This window comes from Lycorma delicatula, chromosome 6, assembly GCF_047948215.1.
Source record: "Lycorma delicatula isolate Av1 chromosome 6, ASM4794821v1, whole genome shotgun sequence".
NCBI lineage: Eukaryota > Metazoa > Arthropoda > Insecta > Hemiptera > Fulgoridae > Lycorma > Lycorma delicatula.
Genome location: NC_134460.1, coordinates 155,134,384 through 155,152,875, shown reverse-complemented (window position 1 = coordinate 155,152,875; position 18,492 = coordinate 155,134,384). Strand labels below are relative to the sequence as shown.

General features: G+C 32.5%; 1 protein-coding gene across 1 annotated transcript in view; it reads left to right on the top strand.

The window, feature by feature from the left end:
• LOC142326964 (uncharacterized) overlaps nt 1–18,492 on the top strand; it is a 54,640-nt gene that overhangs the window by 1,602 nt on the left and 34,546 nt on the right. The window contains exons 2-5 of the mRNA XM_075369697.1: nt 8,861–9,006; nt 9,103–9,237; nt 12,276–12,401; nt 17,605–18,145. Coding sequence (XP_075225812.1) covers nt 8,959–9,006; nt 9,103–9,237; nt 12,276–12,401; nt 17,605–18,145 — 850 coding nt within the window. The 5' untranslated portion in view covers nt 8,861–8,958. The remainder of the gene's footprint in view (nt 1–8,860; nt 9,007–9,102; nt 9,238–12,275; nt 12,402–17,604; nt 18,146–18,492) is intronic.

Below are 18,492 nucleotides of genomic sequence, written 5' to 3'. Positions count from 1 at the left end.
GTCGAGGGGGTCGAAAAATGTTTCCAGAGGGTTAGGACTGACCGTTTTCGAGATATTTGCAATTTTCATCCAAAAATTCGGATCCGGTTAAAAAGTACTAAATTTTCCCAGAACGTCGATATATATTTCGCTTATATATCGTTATGTTTACGGTATAATAATAAAACAAGTATAGACCTGACCATGAGACATGTACTAACGAATCGAGATTTTCCGCTAGTGATCGGTACATTCCAATGCTAAGCTAAGGGGGACGCACACACAGACACAAATACAAATGCCGTTTAATAGGATAGGAATATAGTGCAAAACACTTAATTTTTTTCCCTCCGAGACAAACGTTTAGGTATTGCTTCACAGGCTGGAATAAAATGATACGATTGTGAATCTTGTAGCGTGTGAAAATGCCATATCTGACCGGGATTCGAACCAGAGACCTCCGAATGAAAGGCCAAGACGCTACAACTCACACCATAGATGCCCGCTAAAAAGTTATATTATAAATTTTATCGTCTCATTTTCATTTTTATAACAGATTGTTTGTAGAGAAACAGTAGAACAAATGACTGATGTACTAAAGGTCTCGGCATCGATTTTTAACTTGGACACCTCTCAGATTACAAGGTATTCCCATATGAGTATCACTCTCCTCTCAAAAAAAAAAAAAATCAGAAAATTCTAGATTCGATTCTTGGCTTGAATTATCATTAAAAACCGACGATTAACGTATTGAAGATTTCGAGTTGATTTTCGTTTTGGACACAAATTTGCGTTCGTAATCCTTACCCGCATGTCGTTCATAAAAAAAAAGAAATATTACAAACATTAGAATCACAATCTATTGGTATCTTATAAAAATAAATATATTTTTACATCGACATCTATATATAAATTCATAATAAAAGATTTTAAAAACCTACCGATATACTGAAGGTCCCAGATTCGAGTCCCATGTTAGAACACCACCATCGACAATTGTTTAGCTAGGTTTCATACACAAAAAAAAACGTAACATGTCTCAATTCAATTCCTGACTTAAAGCATTTTTTTCAATAATTTCAATCGAAACAATGGCCACAACGAATATAAAAAAAAATAAATAAATCACTGATAAAGGCGTTGGTGATAAATTATAGTATATGGAACACATTAGAAGTGGTAACTGTTTAACCTTGAACGGTTGAATGTACATGAAGAGAGGAAGGGGGACCGAATCCCCTTCCGGTGGTACAGCAACCGTTGCTAAGACGTTGCCAGATAGACAGCGTGTCAAAAAAAATTGTTATGTCTTCCGCGTACTAAAGAAATACTCAATTGACGCGTCAAATTCCATCTATTAACAAATTTGAATCGACAGCGAATCAACATTAAATTATTTTTAATTTTTTTGGCATGTTAAAAATACAAAGGTTGATTGGGGATTCGGCACCTTTCAGCAGCGCTTTATTTTAAAACCGATTAGTTTTGTAAATAAAAGACTCAAAATTGTATTAATCTTTCATATTCTCGTATTTTAAAATTTATGTAATTTAACATTACATATTATAATTACATTAATTTAAAATTTAACATACAATAAATGGAATACTCGAGCGAATACAAAATTGGTAGTTACAGTGATAGATAACTTTTTTTTTTAACCAACATAGCATGGAGGACCGAGTCGTATTAAAATGTACAACAAAAAAAATTATCGTGCAAAGATTGTTGCAAACTTCAGGCTTTATTTTTGTCTTAATGTACATAGTTTAGGCTTCAGAATTTTCTTTTTTTGTATGAAACGACAAAACCTAATGAGAAAATAATAAAAAAAAACATGAAATAATTGTTGACATTGATCTAAAGCCACGCGCGCGCGCGCGCACACACACACACACACACACACACACACTTCATGGCGGGTAGTAGCGCCTTTCTCTGCAATCCCGAAAAGTTTTGAATTCAAATTAAAAAATATATACATATATATATATTTTTTATCTTCAAAGATATGAACCACCCACCCTTATGCTGAGAGGAAAAAAAGGAAATATGGCCCACACCAATAAAGAAAATGCTGAAATTTTGGCAGAAACCTTCAATAGACTCCTCAACTGTGACGACCCCCCAGAGCTTTTTGAGATTGACACTGAAACTCCAGTTAAAACTTCACCAGTAAATATCAACCCGCCAACAATTCAAGAAGTTCTCGCAGCCTTAAATGAAATAAAAAACTACAAAGCAAGCGGAGAAGACCAGCTTTTCGCAGAACTCTGGAAACACTCATCAGTTTATTCAGTCAAAACTTCCCTACATATATGCCTCGTGAAAATATGGAACGAAGAAAAACTTCCAGAACACTGGACCACAGCCCTCATCCATCCATTACATAAAAAAGGGGATAAAACTAATCCTGAAAACTATAGAGGCATATCTCTCCTGGATTGCACATACAAAATCCTGTCGAGAATCATATACAACCGATGCAAAGACCAACTTGAACTGGAACTTGGGGAATACCAAGGATTTAGGCCATGGAGAGGTTGCCCGGAGCAAATAATATCCCTAAAACTTATGATGGACTTATATAAAAGACAGAAAAAACAACTAATAATCACCTTCGTCGACTTTAAAAGGGCCTATGATTGTATACACCGACCATCCATGCTGAATATTCTGAGAAACCTGGGCCTTCACCCTAAACTCGTAAACATGATAAAATTAACTTTAACCAATACCCAGTCCAGAGTGAAATTCAGAGGTGAACTCTCTCAACCCTTCTACATAAAAACTGGATTGAGGCAAGGAGACGGCCTCTCACCACTCCTTTTTAACTGCGCCCTTGAATTTGTCATGAGAAAATGGTATGAAATAAATCCCAAAAATATAAAAATGGGTACTAAGAAAAACTCCATCACACTAAATTGCCTAGGATTTGCAGATGACCTCGCTCTTTTAGCAAATAATATTCAAGAAGCCAAAACACAAATCATGAGCCTTCAAAACCTAGCACAAAAGATAGGGCTTCATATCTCTTTCGAAAAAACTGAACTAATGGCCATAGATCCTCTGGTAATAGAGCGCATTACGGTAAACAATCAGAAAATTAAACTAGTAAAACAATTTAAATATCTAGGGGAAATAATAACTTATAATTTAAATGAAAAAGTGACATGGCAAAACAGGACAAATAAAATGATTAAATGCCAAAAATTAACTTGGTCAACATATAACAAAAAATGCCTTTCTGCTAAAACAAAACTTAAACATTATAAAACTGTAGTACAGCCAGAAGTCACCTACGGAAGCGAGACCCTTTTCAAAATCACTCAGAAAAACCGAATTGAAAAAATTCTAAAAATAGAGAGGAGAATTGTCAGAACGTGTATTGATAAAAAACACCAAAAAGAAGGCGCCAATGGTGGGTTGTGCCAAATGCAAATGAGGTGGTATATCGAGAAATAGAGCCTGTTACTGATACTATGCGGAAAAAAAGAATCTCTTTCTTTGTTCATCACATAAGGACACCGGAAACAAGACTGTCAAGAAATATCACTGAAAAGCTCTGGTTCCAAAAGCTAGAAGTAGGATGGATCAAAGAAATTAGAGAAGATATGAAAGAAATGGGAATTTCCCTGACTGACCTACAGAATAAAACTGGAAAAATTACAAAGCTAAAAGACAAAAGCATTAGATTTAAACAAAAGACAGACAAACGACAAAATACAACGAAGAGGTTGTTTACGGATGAAGAAAAGAAAGCAAGATCTGAACGGATTAAGAAATACTGGGCAGCTCGGAAGAGTAAAATAACACGCTTTTCTCAGAAAAGATCCAACTAAAATGAACTTAAGTGGTCCCATGTTGGCTGTAAAAGCATAATAATAATAATAATAATGAGAAAATGGATATTCAGCAAATATTATTTATTGCAACGATCAAATATTTCAATCATTTCTAGATCGTATTTTAAATTTAATGACTTCATCTCCTCGCATCAAATAAGATACTCCTCTTGGAAGACAGATTCAGAACATTTATTATCATAATTTATCGCTAAGAATTTTAGTTCATCCCCTTTTTCAGCACTAGCTGATCTAGCAAAAGAACTTGAAAACTTTATGAAGATTCTTGGAATGCCATTTAACTGTCTACGCATGCGTTTGGATTGCGATAAGCAAGTGTTGCATTTCTGGCTTGCGGGAAATCCCCCAAGAAAGGGGTCAAACCATTTTTGGTGGGAGGGGGTCCGAGGGACCGCCTCCGACTAGGTTATATTATATCAACATAACCTTTTTTTCATGCATCAAAAATCTTAACTAGAATTCTATACAGAAGAATTGAGAAGAGAGTGGAAGAAGTGTTAGGAGAAGACCAATTTGGTTTTAGGAAAAGCATAGGGACAAGGGAAGTAATTTTAGGCCTCAGATTAATAGTAGAAGGAAGATTAAAGAAAAACAAACCGACATACTCGGCATTTATAGACCTAGAAAAGGCATTTGATAATGTAGACTGGAATAAAATGTTCAGCATTTAAAAAAAATTAGGGTTCAAATACAGAGATAGAAGGATTGCTAACATTTACAGGAACCAAACAACAGTAATAATCGAAGAACATAAGAAAGAAGCCATAATAAGAAAGAGAGTACGACAAGGATGTTCCCTATCCCGGTTACTTTTTAATCTTTACATAGAACTAGCACTTGATGTTAAAGAACAATTTAGATCCGAAGTAACAGTACAAGGTGAGAAGATAAAGATGGTATGATTTGCTGATGATATACTAATTCTAGCCGAGAGTAAAAAGGATTTAGAAGAAACAATGAACGTCATGGATGAAGCCCCAGGCAAGAACTATTGCATGAAAATAAACAAAAGTAATGAAATTAGTAGAAATAACAAAGATGAACCGCTGAATGTGAAAACAGGAGGAGAAAAGATTACAGAGGTAGAAGAATTTTATTATCTGGGAAGTAGAAATACTAAAGATGGATGAAGCAGGAGCGATATAAAATGCTGAATAGCACAGGCGAAACGAGCCTTCAGTCAGAAAAATAATTTGTTTACATAAAAAATTAATTTAAATGTCAGGAAAAGATTTTTGAAAGTATGTGTTTGGAGCGTCGCTTTATATGGAAGTGAAACTTGGACGATCGAAGTACTGAGAAGAAAAGATTAGAAGCTTTTGAAATGCGGTGCTATAGGAGAATGTTAAAAATCAGACTGGTGGATAAAGTGACAAATGAAGAGGTGTTGCGGAAAATAGATGAAGAAAGAAGCGTTTGGAAAAATATAGTTAAAAGAAGAGTCAGACTTATAGGCCACATAAAGAAGACAAAAAAAACCTTTTTTTTTCTCTTGTTTAACCTCCAGGTCCACAGTTAGGTATTGCTTCAGAGGATGAGATGAAAGATTTGTAGCGTGTGTGAAAATGCCATGCCTTTCTTTTTCCTGTTTAGCCTCCGGGAATTACCGTTCAGATAATACTTCAAAGGATGAGTGAGAATGATATGTATGAGTGTAGTCTTGTACAGTCTCAGTTCGACCATTTCTGTGATGTGTGGTTAATTGAAACCAACCACCAAAGAACACCGATATCCACGATCTAGTATTCAAATCTGACTTTACTTGGATTTGAACACTGGAACTCTCGACTTCCAAAACAGTTGATATGGGAAGACGCGTTCACCACGTGACCAACCGATGGGGTGCAAATGCCACACCTTGTATCAACATAACCTAACCGAACATAACTTACGTAAGCTATCCTCTTATAACTAATGTTAAATACATATTTTATGAATACCCTCTTATAACTAATGTTACATACATATTCTATGAATGATGTATGGAGAATATGTAAAATGATCGGTATACTTAATAGATTATATACGTACAAATATGTTTAATAGTTTGAAAATGCTTTAAACCACTTAAAAACTTTAGTTTGTGACAGAGCATCATTTCCATACGCCCGTTTTAATTTTGAAAAAGTTTCAGTAGCAGTCTCACCGAGTTTAACACAAAACTTAATTGCACAACGTTGCTAATAATTAGTATCACTCATTTTTGTAACGCACAAGAAAAACTCATTTCACGAAAAGTTCGTTTACATCTCATGCGGCAACAATAGACTAAATATATTAATACCTAATATAAATCAGCTGTTCATATAACCATGTTTGTGTAACTTTGCAGTGTTGTCACTTTGGCTGCCAAAAAAAAAACTAGTGTCTACTTTATTTAGAGACCCGTAAATAAAATAATTTAATAAAAGCAAAGGCTTATTCATTTTTCTTTTGAATTAAGCCCATTTTTATTATCAATTCCCTTTCTCCACTAAAAATAATGAAAAGTTGACAAAATATTATTTAAGCATATGCTAATTTAGTTTTTACACGACTGCTCAAAATGGATTGTAATGTATTTAGGGTGTGTGAGTGTATATATTTTTTCCACTGTAGCGGCTCAATGGCTGAACTGATTTAGATGGATGACCCTATATTGGAATCCTTACATTACCGGAGTTGTGTAGGCTACAAAAAAAATATATATATATATATAAATATATATATTTATTTATTGACACTTAGTAATATTCTAAGTAAATATAAATATTAGTTTGCTACAGCTGAATAAATCTATACATATTACATGACTGCCCAAGAACGATTAAAATATTTACGGTGTACATATGTATGTCATTACTACTAAAATTCATGTTGGCATCGTCGGTCCGACTGGTTCGCCGTAATCATCTGTTTGCGAGTTAGGTTAGTTGAATTAAAACTATAGCAAGTTATTGTAAGTTGATTGTCGATAGTTTATATTCGTTACTTGTTTATTCGATGTAAGTTAATTACGCTAATATTAATATTTAATGACTACTAATGTAAAATATGTATTTTTTGGCAACTGTAGTTTCTATTTTTTCTATTCTTTTAAAATGCAGTTTCAAAGAAAAAGTAATGAAGTTTGTCCTTTTTGTGTAGTTTCTTATTTATAGTTTTTGCTTTTTTAATAATTTATTCTTTAACGTATTTTTAAATGTTTATTGTTTTATCCTTTTAAGTACGTAATAAGTAACAATAGTTTTGTTTTCACAGACAATTGTTTAATCATTTCTAGATTATATAGTAATAATACGTTTCTTCAACGTTGTGAACGTCATCAAAAATATACACAGAAAATTATAGTAAGAGTTTAGGAGAAAAGGTTTTGTCAATGTTATTTTAAAAATTAATATTTAGGTTGGAACAGCATGATGAAACATTATTACACGTTAAATTATTTACCATTAATATTTTAATTAGCGACTGTATGGAAACAAGCTTGTGCTTATTGTATTGTATGTTTCTTTTTAGTTATTTACACATTTACCCAGATTTGTATTTCAGTAACAAAGAATTGAACCAAAAAACTGAAAAAACTTGCTTGTAACTTATATCTATTTACAGATAAATACATACGTAAACAAAACCCTTTTTTTAATGATTTTATTTTTCCACTACTTTTTGAATAAAGTTGCTGCTAATTTGAAATTATATTCAGCCAGAGTTGAAGAATAAATATCTTATGAGTGGACTGTAAGGTTTTTAAAAGTGTATATAATTATTTATCAATTTCTGTTTTTGTATTTATTGATTGCAGTCCTGATAAAGTTTCATGAGTATTATTTCAGAATTATTTTTATTAATTTTTTATCTAAAAACCATTACCATATCTCTTTTTATTTGGTAATCCTGAGCAGTTACTTGATCAACATTAATTTGTTTTATACTTTAATATGTGCTTAGGATCAGCAAAACACAAGATGTAAATTTTGAAAACAGATTTGGACAGCGGGTGACCCATCCAAGGTCAAAGTCCACGCCACATTATCGGTACTATAGTCAATTAACTATCAGTTTTGTGAGTTATTGAGACATGGTCTCAGATATTAATCCATTCTGTGGAGAAAGGTTAGGGTTAAGGTTAGATTTTTGTGGAGAGAATTTAGGGATAAATTACCAAAGTTTGGTAATACTTAACTCTGTCTTGTAGGAAAAGTGGCTGAATTTATGTTATAATGGAAATATACTTATTACAGAGAGAGACTATACTACTCGTTCGACACTGTTGGTCTTGTGTACGATGGATAATCAGCTTACAAAGAGCCGCATCAGTCATCTTCAGCTGACTGAGTCTTTGACTGAATAACTATTAAGGTAGTTTATAGTTTTAACTACAAAACTGTATGTAACCTCTCTCCACAGAACTCTAACCTTCACCTTAAACCCTAACCTCTCTACACAGAATGGATTATTATCTTAACAGGTCACCATAACTCACAAAACTGATTGTTAATTGACTAAAATATTGATATCCTCGGCTTGGATTTTTACCTTCTACAGATCATTGCTGTCCAAACCATTTATCATTTAGATATTGTATTTAACTAATTCTAAGCATATCTATTATTAGTAGGAGAGCTGTTAAACATTTTAGGTTAGGTATTTGATGCTCTGTGAAAATTTGTGTAATACTACTTTTTTAATGTGTGAATACAAAATCAAAGACCTGGCTGAAGCATAGTGGGAGCCTAGCAAACCCTTGAATTTTTATTTGGCAAAAAAAATTGCTTGAGGCATTTTGAAATTTTAATACTTGTAAATTTAGTGTTTAATGAAATAAGAAATAAAAAAGCCAGATTATTTTTAGTCGGGTTTAAAATTTTCCCAGGCTGTTTCAAAATTGTATTTCATAAATATTGAAACAGTACATAAATATAAATAGATTGGTTTAAAAATTTCAATGAATGTAATGTTTTATAGTTTGCAGCGATTTTATTGTTTTCATTATAAATACTTAAATTTTAATTTTAATGTTTTTATTTTTGAAGGTAATGGATGTACCTTTAAAGAATATCTACACATTTGAAGCTCTGTCCTCTAACAGTATCAAACTAGAAATTGAAGATGATAGCGCAGAGGAAACATTATGCTTGTTTTTACCACATCACCCGATGATGATATTACATCTGATTGTGTAAGTATAATTTGATTTATGTTTTTTGTTTATGTCATATAGGAAGTGTCATCACATCATTAAACTTAACATTAAAATGTTGATTTTATGTTTTAGGATAGTGATTCTTTCCAAGTGAAAGAGGAGCCACTTGGTAATGGTTGTGATAATTATAATGAAGTAACTGATCCTCTTGCGTTTGAAGGGATCAAGTTAATTAAATCTGAAGATCATGCAATTAAAAATGAAGTGGTAAGTTTTATTGTGCATTTATTTTATATTGAAAGTAACGTATGAAGTTTATACTAGCCATCTCAGAGTGTATTCATCGGAGTATTATAGGAATGAAAGTTTATGTATGCACTTAATGTCGATTCTTTAATTTGACTTCATTGCATTTTCTATCATGTTTTGATTCTTTCTTTAGTAATTCTTGAATTTAAAAGTTTAACTTACACGTACTGGGAGCATTACAGTTCTGATGCTTTACCACATTGGCCAAAACATTACGACTGTTTTTATTATGATAATGCGCATGTACCCATGTCTCGGATTGTAGATGCAAAACTCCATGAAAATTTATGCTTTGACAGTGGCAAGTTGAAGCATGTGCTGTAAAGTTGTTTTATTCCAATATATTCAAGGTTATGGTCGAGTCTTGTAGTTTACAGGCTTGGTAAATTTATTTTGCATTTTTGTAAGGCTTATCATACGTGTATTTTTAAAATAGGTTGTTTGGGTTTGTTTTCGACATCAATTTCTCTAGGCTCCAGTTTGACTTACTGTTGCATCATCATATTGGTGTCAGCTTATTTCTATCACGCATTATTTATTGCTGTTTAGTCTTAATATATATATATATGTTATTCTTAAGTGTTTTTTATTCTCAGCCAATTTCAGTATTGTCATAGTTCCTAGAAGTCTATTTCTTTTTGTCTGCCCTGATGTCATTTTTTCAACTTGTGCGTATTCAGAAATTTATTTTATCAGCCTTACGTAATTCTTTAGTGGTCTGCTTGCTTGTAAATTATTTTTGTTATGTCTTCATTCCCGAATTCCACACGTTTTCTCTAATCGTTCTCATACTAACACTTAGACACTACTCTTGTTGCCAACACACACTCTCTTAGGTCTGCCTAGGTTTGGTTTCCCCCTCTTTTCACTTACGCCATTTTTTCGGCAGAGTAGATCAGACTTTCACCATGTGCGGTCGACTGTGACCTTTCTCTCTCATACTTCATGTTTTTAAATACGTTCGTCGTCTTTGTACTCTCATAAACGTTGTGGTATTTCTCCGTCGAAATATTCTGTAGTTCAACTCGTCAGTGTTTCGTGACTTCACCGATCTCTATGTTTTGTTTTGCCTCGTTTCTTTGTTAAGTTCAAATTCTGTATATTACGTCTCTCCGGAAAGTGTTTCAATCGCTACAAACTGCCGAATCTTCTCCAGCTGCTGATTACTTTTTCATCGATGCAGATTCTTCAAACTCGTTGCTACATATCTGAGGTGCTACTTAATTATTCAACTTCTAATCACAAATTGTTACCTCTGTTATTTTTTATTCGCCATCACAGACTACGCCAAGGATAACTGTATGTATATGTGCACTTTAATTTCACGAGTTCATTTTTTACCGATATTCGTGTGTTATTAAGGGATGTTCAAATCCTTCATTATTTATTATAGTAAACAGTTACGCTATTAGTAAAATTTGTGAAACATTCAGTAAATCGTACATTATATTTTTCAAGTTGGGTTTAAAAAACCATTTATTCACTTAAGTGCACTCAGTACAGGCAGTCCAGGTGGCTTATATAAGGTTATGTTATTATGTCATGTGCAAACATATTTTATGTGCTTACTTATTACAATTTGTTTATATTTGTACTTGACTCTATCATTCAGTTTAATGTAATTTGTTAATCGCAGAGATTAATTATTATCTATTCATGAACTGAATTCATATTACTTCTCTTAAATTAATCTAAAGAAAATAACTCCTGATGTGAAGTTACGTTTTTGGACTTCTTTGTAATTTTATATTTTCAAGAAAGCTTGTTTACTAAAATAAACTCTATTTATATGTTCACTTTTTTCAATTTGATTATTGTAATTAACTCTTTTTTTATACTGAAATATAATCGTGGCCTTTTTTCTATACTAAACTAGAATCACATGCTTTAATTATTTAATGTTAAGTTTGATGATGTTCATAATTCAGAAAAGGCCAGTGCCAATAATAAGATGTACTGTAGTTTATTTTTCTAAGGTAATGACATTTGTTCATTGCTAATTTTTCAATATTACAGCATATGTCAGTAATGCAAATAGTTTTCCAGTCATACTATGTTTATTGATGTTATGTTATTCTAAGTATATAATTGTAAATAGGGTGTTTTATGTTCTCTTGTTTTCAGGCTTTGTTAAATTGTTGATTTTCAAAATGTGTATTTGAAAAATGTATATTCATCTATTTTCTCATTTAATATCATTATTCATATGTTGATTCAGCTGACATTTCTTATATAGAATTAAGTTATGGTTACTTCATAATTTCTTTTAATTTTTTAAGGTTATGATTTAACATAAGTTCAGTTGTTTTCTTTCTAATTAAAGTCCAATTTCTTTTGGCAAATACGAGCTGTGTGTTCTTTTATTTTTGTTAACTTTACCCAACAATAAATGCAAATGAATTGAAGAAAAGTCCGTTAAAAAACCCAGTAAAATAAAGATTGATAAAAAAACTTCCCATTGAAGCAAAGATCTATTTGAATAGTGTTAAAATTTTCAAATAATGTATTTGTTTTTTTTTTAAATTGCCGAGTCTGAATTTAAAAAGTCCAGTTAGTTTGACGTCTGGAAATTTGGGGTCCCACTGTTTATCTTTTCATTACATATATATCATCCGCGTTTCATTTGGCCTTGGTGGTGTTGATTTTATGTTCTGTAGTTAAACAAATTGCAACCTACACATTAAGAAAATAAAACCTGTATACATTTTTAACAACTAGTGTTATATTTCATCGATAGAAAATTTATATAAAAATTAATTAAAACAACTTCTTTCTTTTTTTTGGTCTATTTCTGTCTTAATTCTTGATTTTTGTATCATTTTTAGCAATTAGACTTAGATTTTTAATGGTATTTGTTACCAAAAATATCTATTTTAAATTGAATTTTATGATGTATATAATGGTATTATTAAGTTGCAGGTAGATTAAAAAAAATGATTTAATATTAGTTCGTTTTCATATTTTGCAAGGTTTTTTCATTATCCTTTTTTTTAAAGGAATCTGAGATCTTATTGAATGATGATGTTGCATCGCAACCTAATCTTAATATGAGAACCAATGAACAAATAAATGATTTACGCCCGATTAAAAAAGAAGAAGAGATGGGGTTTTATCCAGGTCATGTAAGTATTAATTAAACATGATTTCTTTCTTGCTTATTTCGTAAATTATATGTATGTAATTTGTGTGTATGTATATTTTATTACTTGTATGTGTTCTGTTATAAAAAAAAATTGTTTTTATTTCTATTAGTTCTATTTAATAATACTGACTTATGCTATGTGTAAATGATAAATTATCAGTGTGTGAGAGTAAAATTTTTGTTTGAAAATTTGGTGATAATTAAAATGTATGTATTATAATCTGTTGATACAATTCATATTTCAATAAGCTGTGGGTGATTTGTTGTTAGTTGTTCTGGTTGAAAAATTAGAATATTTTACCAGGTAAGCAATTTAAAAAGGACCCGACACAGAGAGATAAACACGCAATGCCAGCGGAAACAGTCTGGTTTGTGTGGATTCCGCTTATTTGTTACTATTTGCTTTGCTATGTTTCTGAAAATATTCAGAAGTTATTATACTAGGTTGTTTGTAAGGGTTTGATATTTGTTTTTGCTTTCTATCTTTGGGTATTTTAATTCAAATTTTTTGTTACATAAGTAGCCTCTGTAGGTTATCTAGGCTATCTGTATGAGTGGGTGGATTTATTTTCTTTGAACTACTCTATTGGTACAGGGACTGTCTATTACTCAGTTTTTATTTATTGTTATTGGTTTTTGTTATGTTTAATAATTTGTGGTCTGTTAATTTTGAATTTGTTGAAATTTCATACATTTGTTTAATTTGAACAGCTGTCATATTGGCAACGGTTTGTGTTGATAGTTTTTATTTGTATTGTGTGTTTATTATTGTGCACCCACTTTGTTTAGAAAAGTGGGTGTAATGACTGTTTGTATCTCTATTAGACTTCAATCTGAGATTTTATGCGAAAATTTTCTTACCTGAATTTGCATGTAGTCAATCCAACATGGGTTAAGTGGTGTGAATTTCTTGTACTTGTGGATTTACCCATTTAGTTCACTATATAGTGGATTGTTGATCGGGGGTATGTCTGACAGCTGACATTAAGAAACAGGGTGAGCCCAACTGGGTTCAACGTGGTGAGGTATTGCAGCTTGATGGCTCTTCCTACTCTTCTAGGGAGGATAAGTCGCAAGTTGAGCCATCAACCTGGGCTGGAAAAGTTAAGGTTTTGGTTCAAGAATCAGGGAAAACCGTTAGAAAGGCAGGTACCTTGCTCCCTTACTGCGAGCCTTTGAGGAGAATTAAGATTTAATTTTTAAGTTGTTGGAAACTCAAAGGAATGCCTCCAAAAGTGTGCAGGATAGGATTCTTCCTAAGGTGAGGGATTTTAAGTCAGTTGTGGCAGATCTCGCTCAGGGATAAGAGACGTTGGCTGCTAATCGTGTTGGAGCAAGAGAGGTGGTGGTAAAGGAAACACAAAGCTAATCTGTCCTGATGAGAGCCAGAAGTGGTGTTTGTCAATATGAAAGAAGTGACATCTAGTAAAACTAGTAAAGACATAAAAACCCACCGGGTTGGTCTAGCGGTTAACGTTTCTTCCCAAATTAGCTGATTTGGAAGTCGAGAGTTACAGCGTTCAAGTCCTAGTAAAGCCAGTTATTTTTACATGGATTTGAATACTAGATTGTGGATACCGGGTGTTCTTTGGGGGTTGGGTTTCAATTAACCACACATCTCAGGTATGGTCGAACTGAGAATGTACAAGACTCCACTTCATTCACACTCATGCATATCATCCTCTGAAGAATTATCTAAACGGTAGTTACCGGAGGCTAAACAGGAAAAAAGAAAAGAAAAGTAAAGACATGAAGGATGAGTCAGGTAGTCCTTCGCAGTAAGAGGTCAAACTTGAAGATTCAACCAATAATAGAAACAAAGAATGGTCTTGTGGTCGTTGCAGATGTTGGGAACGACTTTCCAAGTGATTACTGATTCTTCAAAGGTTGGTAAGTCTGACATGAGAGTGGATCGTAAGAGAAAGAGGCGAAGAAATTTGTGGATTCTCTCTCGGTTAGACTCTTAAGTTTTGAACAGGAGTGATTTGGAGTCAATGATTTGGAATTAAAGAACCTGGCAGAAAAATTGTAGGCGTCCTTTATTGACCCTGCTTAGTGCTCTATACCCTGTAGTTCCAGTCGATAGAGGCAAGTGTTGTGGTGGAATAGGGAATATACTAATTTGAAACAGTCTGTCTGTTGTTTACGAAAGGCATCTCAATGAGAATGTGATCCTGGACGGTGGGCCATACTTGTTGCTAATTATAGAGAGCGCAGGAATTATTTATTACTTTCACAAGGTATGTAGTGCCAAAAGAGATTTGTGGCGTTCTTTTGTGCAACACCAGGGTAATAAAGACCCATGAGGAGTAGTATACAGTGTTTTGAGACAAACGTAGAAAGGATGTTCTTCTGTCCGCTCTCTCAACTTGGCATGGAATTATATCAGATAAAACTAAAATATTACAAAAACTACTTGATGATTTACTGCCTGATGATAATGCAAATAGTGAGTCTGCGTGTATTTACTGGTGTGTCGTGAGGTCGCTCATGTATACGGGATGCTTTATGTTTGGAAATTACCAATGCTGAAGTGCGTCAGGTTATTTGTAGTTTTGGAAAGGGTGCGGCTCCTGCCTTTGATGGTATAACAGTGGAGCTCCTTCTTTGCTCAGTTTGTGTCAGAACTGTCACACGGGTTTTTAGCAGATAGTTGTTTGCCGGGTATTTTCCAGATTGTTGGAAGAAAGGATCAGTTAAATTATTATTTAAATGCGATCACAAGGAAGCTAGTGTTGGAGTGAATTCGATTGATCTACTTGTGTCTGGGGGGTAACTTGGTTGGTGATATTTTGCTAAGAAGTCAGGAGAGTTACTTTAGAAAATGTTCAGACTGTTGAGCATAAATATCCTTTATGACAGGCAAGATGGGGTGAAACAGTAGATGGGCATGATCTGCCCATCTACTCCTCTTGGTATGATCAAAAAATTTGTGATGCAATTTCTTCCAGGGTATGGCGCGTTTAGGGGCAGATTGGCTCGCTTTGGCCTGGTTGATTCTGTGTTATATCTGCAATGCGGTGCGCTGGAGAATTATGTTTATGTTTTCTATGAATGTTTCAGTATGATATGAAGCATACAGAAGTGATTTGTCGGCTTGATGTTATCAGGTCGACGTTGGACTTCCATGAAAATTGGAAAAACCAGGCCAAGTGAACCATCATTGAAGAACATATGGGATCTCTTGTAAAAGAAAGGATTGCTGAAGGTGTGTAGAGTAGGTTCCCCCTTGGGTTTTCCATTTGTTGTTTTGTTATGTTCTTGTTATGGTATTAGTGTTTATGTTTTATGTTCTTGGTCTTGTTCTCTATTTATGTTTTACTACGTTCTGTTTTATGTTTTTGTTTTATTTTATTCATGCTGTTATGTGTTGAACTCAACCTTTTCTATTAGATGTAGTTCATTTTATTGTCAGCTCAATCGGTCAGTCTTGTTTAAGACTTATTGATAGGTTTTTTTGTAGGGATAATATGGAGAGGGTGACATTTTGACCAGAATCATCACATGGCAGGTGTCTATTCCTACAAGGTCAGGATGGACGTGATACAGATGAAACATAGTTGTGAAATAAAATTTTATTAATACTTTTAAAATACATTTTATTAATGATTTTCTTAATACCAGGTAATAATTTTTACAACTTTTTTTTTAAAAACTCAGCATGTTATTGTAGGTTTATCACCTGTAATGTTTGCACCGCTTTTAGCTTGTCAGACACCTAGACAATAATCTATTTTTTGTCATGTGTTTAAGCCTTTAACAATTTTTTGTTTTAATTCGTTCAAATCACAAACTTTCTTTGTTATAACTTTTAATAAACCCGCAAGCAAAAAAGTCCAGAGGAGTGATATCTAAGAGATGTAGTGGCCATGCACTAGGACCTCCTTGTCTCATTTAACATGCGGGGAAGTGTTATTTAGGAACATGTCGATAAAAGTGGTATGTAGCACCATCTTGTTGGAAACTGAATCCTGCAGGAATCTGAAGAACAGCAAAGTTCGTAAGCATGTAATGGTATGTGTGCCCTGTAACAGTGGACTTATGAAAAAACTGCCCAATGATGCCATCTTTTCTCATCATAACAGATACTGACTTTTGGTATGTCTCATTCATTTTTTATTCCTGTGTGGTGTTTTCACTATACCAAATTTGACAATTGTGTCTTTAACTATCCCAAATGTATGAATAGTTTCCTCATCTTTTAATAAAATATCATTATAATTATGATTGTTTTCAATATGAAGATTACCTCTGCTACAAACTGATATTGCCAGCGAACATTTGGTTATTTGTAACTTGTACACTTGCAAATGGAGCGCTTATTACCAATATCATGAACAGTAGAAAGAGGAATTTTCAGTCCATAACTAGACCACCTAATAGATTTACCTAGACTGGCAATGAATGCATCGCTTACTTGATTCACAGTCTCTTGTAACTAAAAAACCTTTGATTTCCAGTTTGTGAAACCAAGCTTCCAGTCTCTCTTGAAGTCATATGTTTGGAATATGATGTCTTGGATGTAGGAGAATTGATATTTAATTCAGTTTGTACAAGCCATTGAACATGCATAACTAATTTAAACTACTAACCAAAGCGTGCACTGAAGTTGTAAAACGTGCACCAAAGCATGTATTTTGACAGTTGCATTGGAGTCGGCTTGTCTGCACTTGTGTATTCTGCTGAATCTGAGAGTATACCGAACAAATCTTGGGGGATATATCCTTTCGTTTGAACTTATGTTGTAAGAGATTTCAAGGACTGGTTTCCTAAATATAGGCCATTAGTTTTAGATACCTTTTTCCCCAGACATCGTGTATATAAAATATATGGGTTTGTAGATCTGATCAATATGAATATAGAAGTAATAAATATATTGACCTGTTATATATTTTCTAAATAGTTAGTTTTGTTGGTTTTCCTAAAACATGCATTTTATAATGAAGTTTCAGTCAAGAGTATAAACATACTATAGATAGATACTATAAGATAGAGTTCCTTATTATACTAAAATTAACTCTGATTAATTAATATTTAAAACCATGATGATTATGAATATATGTTTAAAATATTCAATTTTTTATACATATTTAGTGACTTAAAGTAAACACTTATTAATGTTATTGTAATCGAAATAATTTTTTATTAATTCATAATTAAAACAAAAAATAACTTATTTGCAGGTGCCTATGGATAAAAGAACCATCAAGGGAAGTACCAAGAATTTTATTACTTGTAAGAGCATAAATAATTCGATAGATGATGGAATTATAAATGAAAACTTCAGTGAATGTAATTGTGCATACGGTGATGTAACAATAGAGAATATAAGTAGTGAAAACAAGTTGTTCGAGCAAAAAGGAAAAGAATTGGTTTGTGAATATTGCAATGAAAGATTCAGATATAACTGTTATTTAAAGAGACACATTAACATTCATACTAAACAGAAAAAAAATAATAGTAACTTTTGTCAAAAGTCATTTAATTTTGAAAATGTTTTAAAGAGACATCTTAATAATATTAATACAACAGAGGAAAATTATGTTTGTACCTTCTGTCAAAAGTCATTTAATAGTAAATCTCATTTACTGAGACATCTTAATATTCATACAAAAGAAAAAAATTATATCTGTAACTTTTGTCAAAAGTCATTTAATGACAAAAGCTGTTTAAATAAGCATATTAATATTCATACAAAAGAGAAAAAATGTATTTGTAATTTTTGTCAGAAGTCCTTTTATGATAGTTCTACTTTAAAATCACATTTAAATATTCATCCTAAGGAGAAAAATTATATTTGTAACTTTTGTCAGAAGTGTTTTTATCAAAGTTCTAATTTAAAATCACATTTAAATATTCATACTAAGCAGAAAAATTATATTTGTAACTTTTGTCAGAAGTGTTTTTATCAAAGTTCTAATTTAAAATCACATTTAAATATTCATACTAAAGAGAAAAATTATATTTGTAACTTTTGTCAAAAGTCATTTAATCGTAAATACCTTTTAAAGACACATGTTAATATTCATACTAAGGAAAAAAAGTATATTTGTAACTTTTGTCAAAAGTCA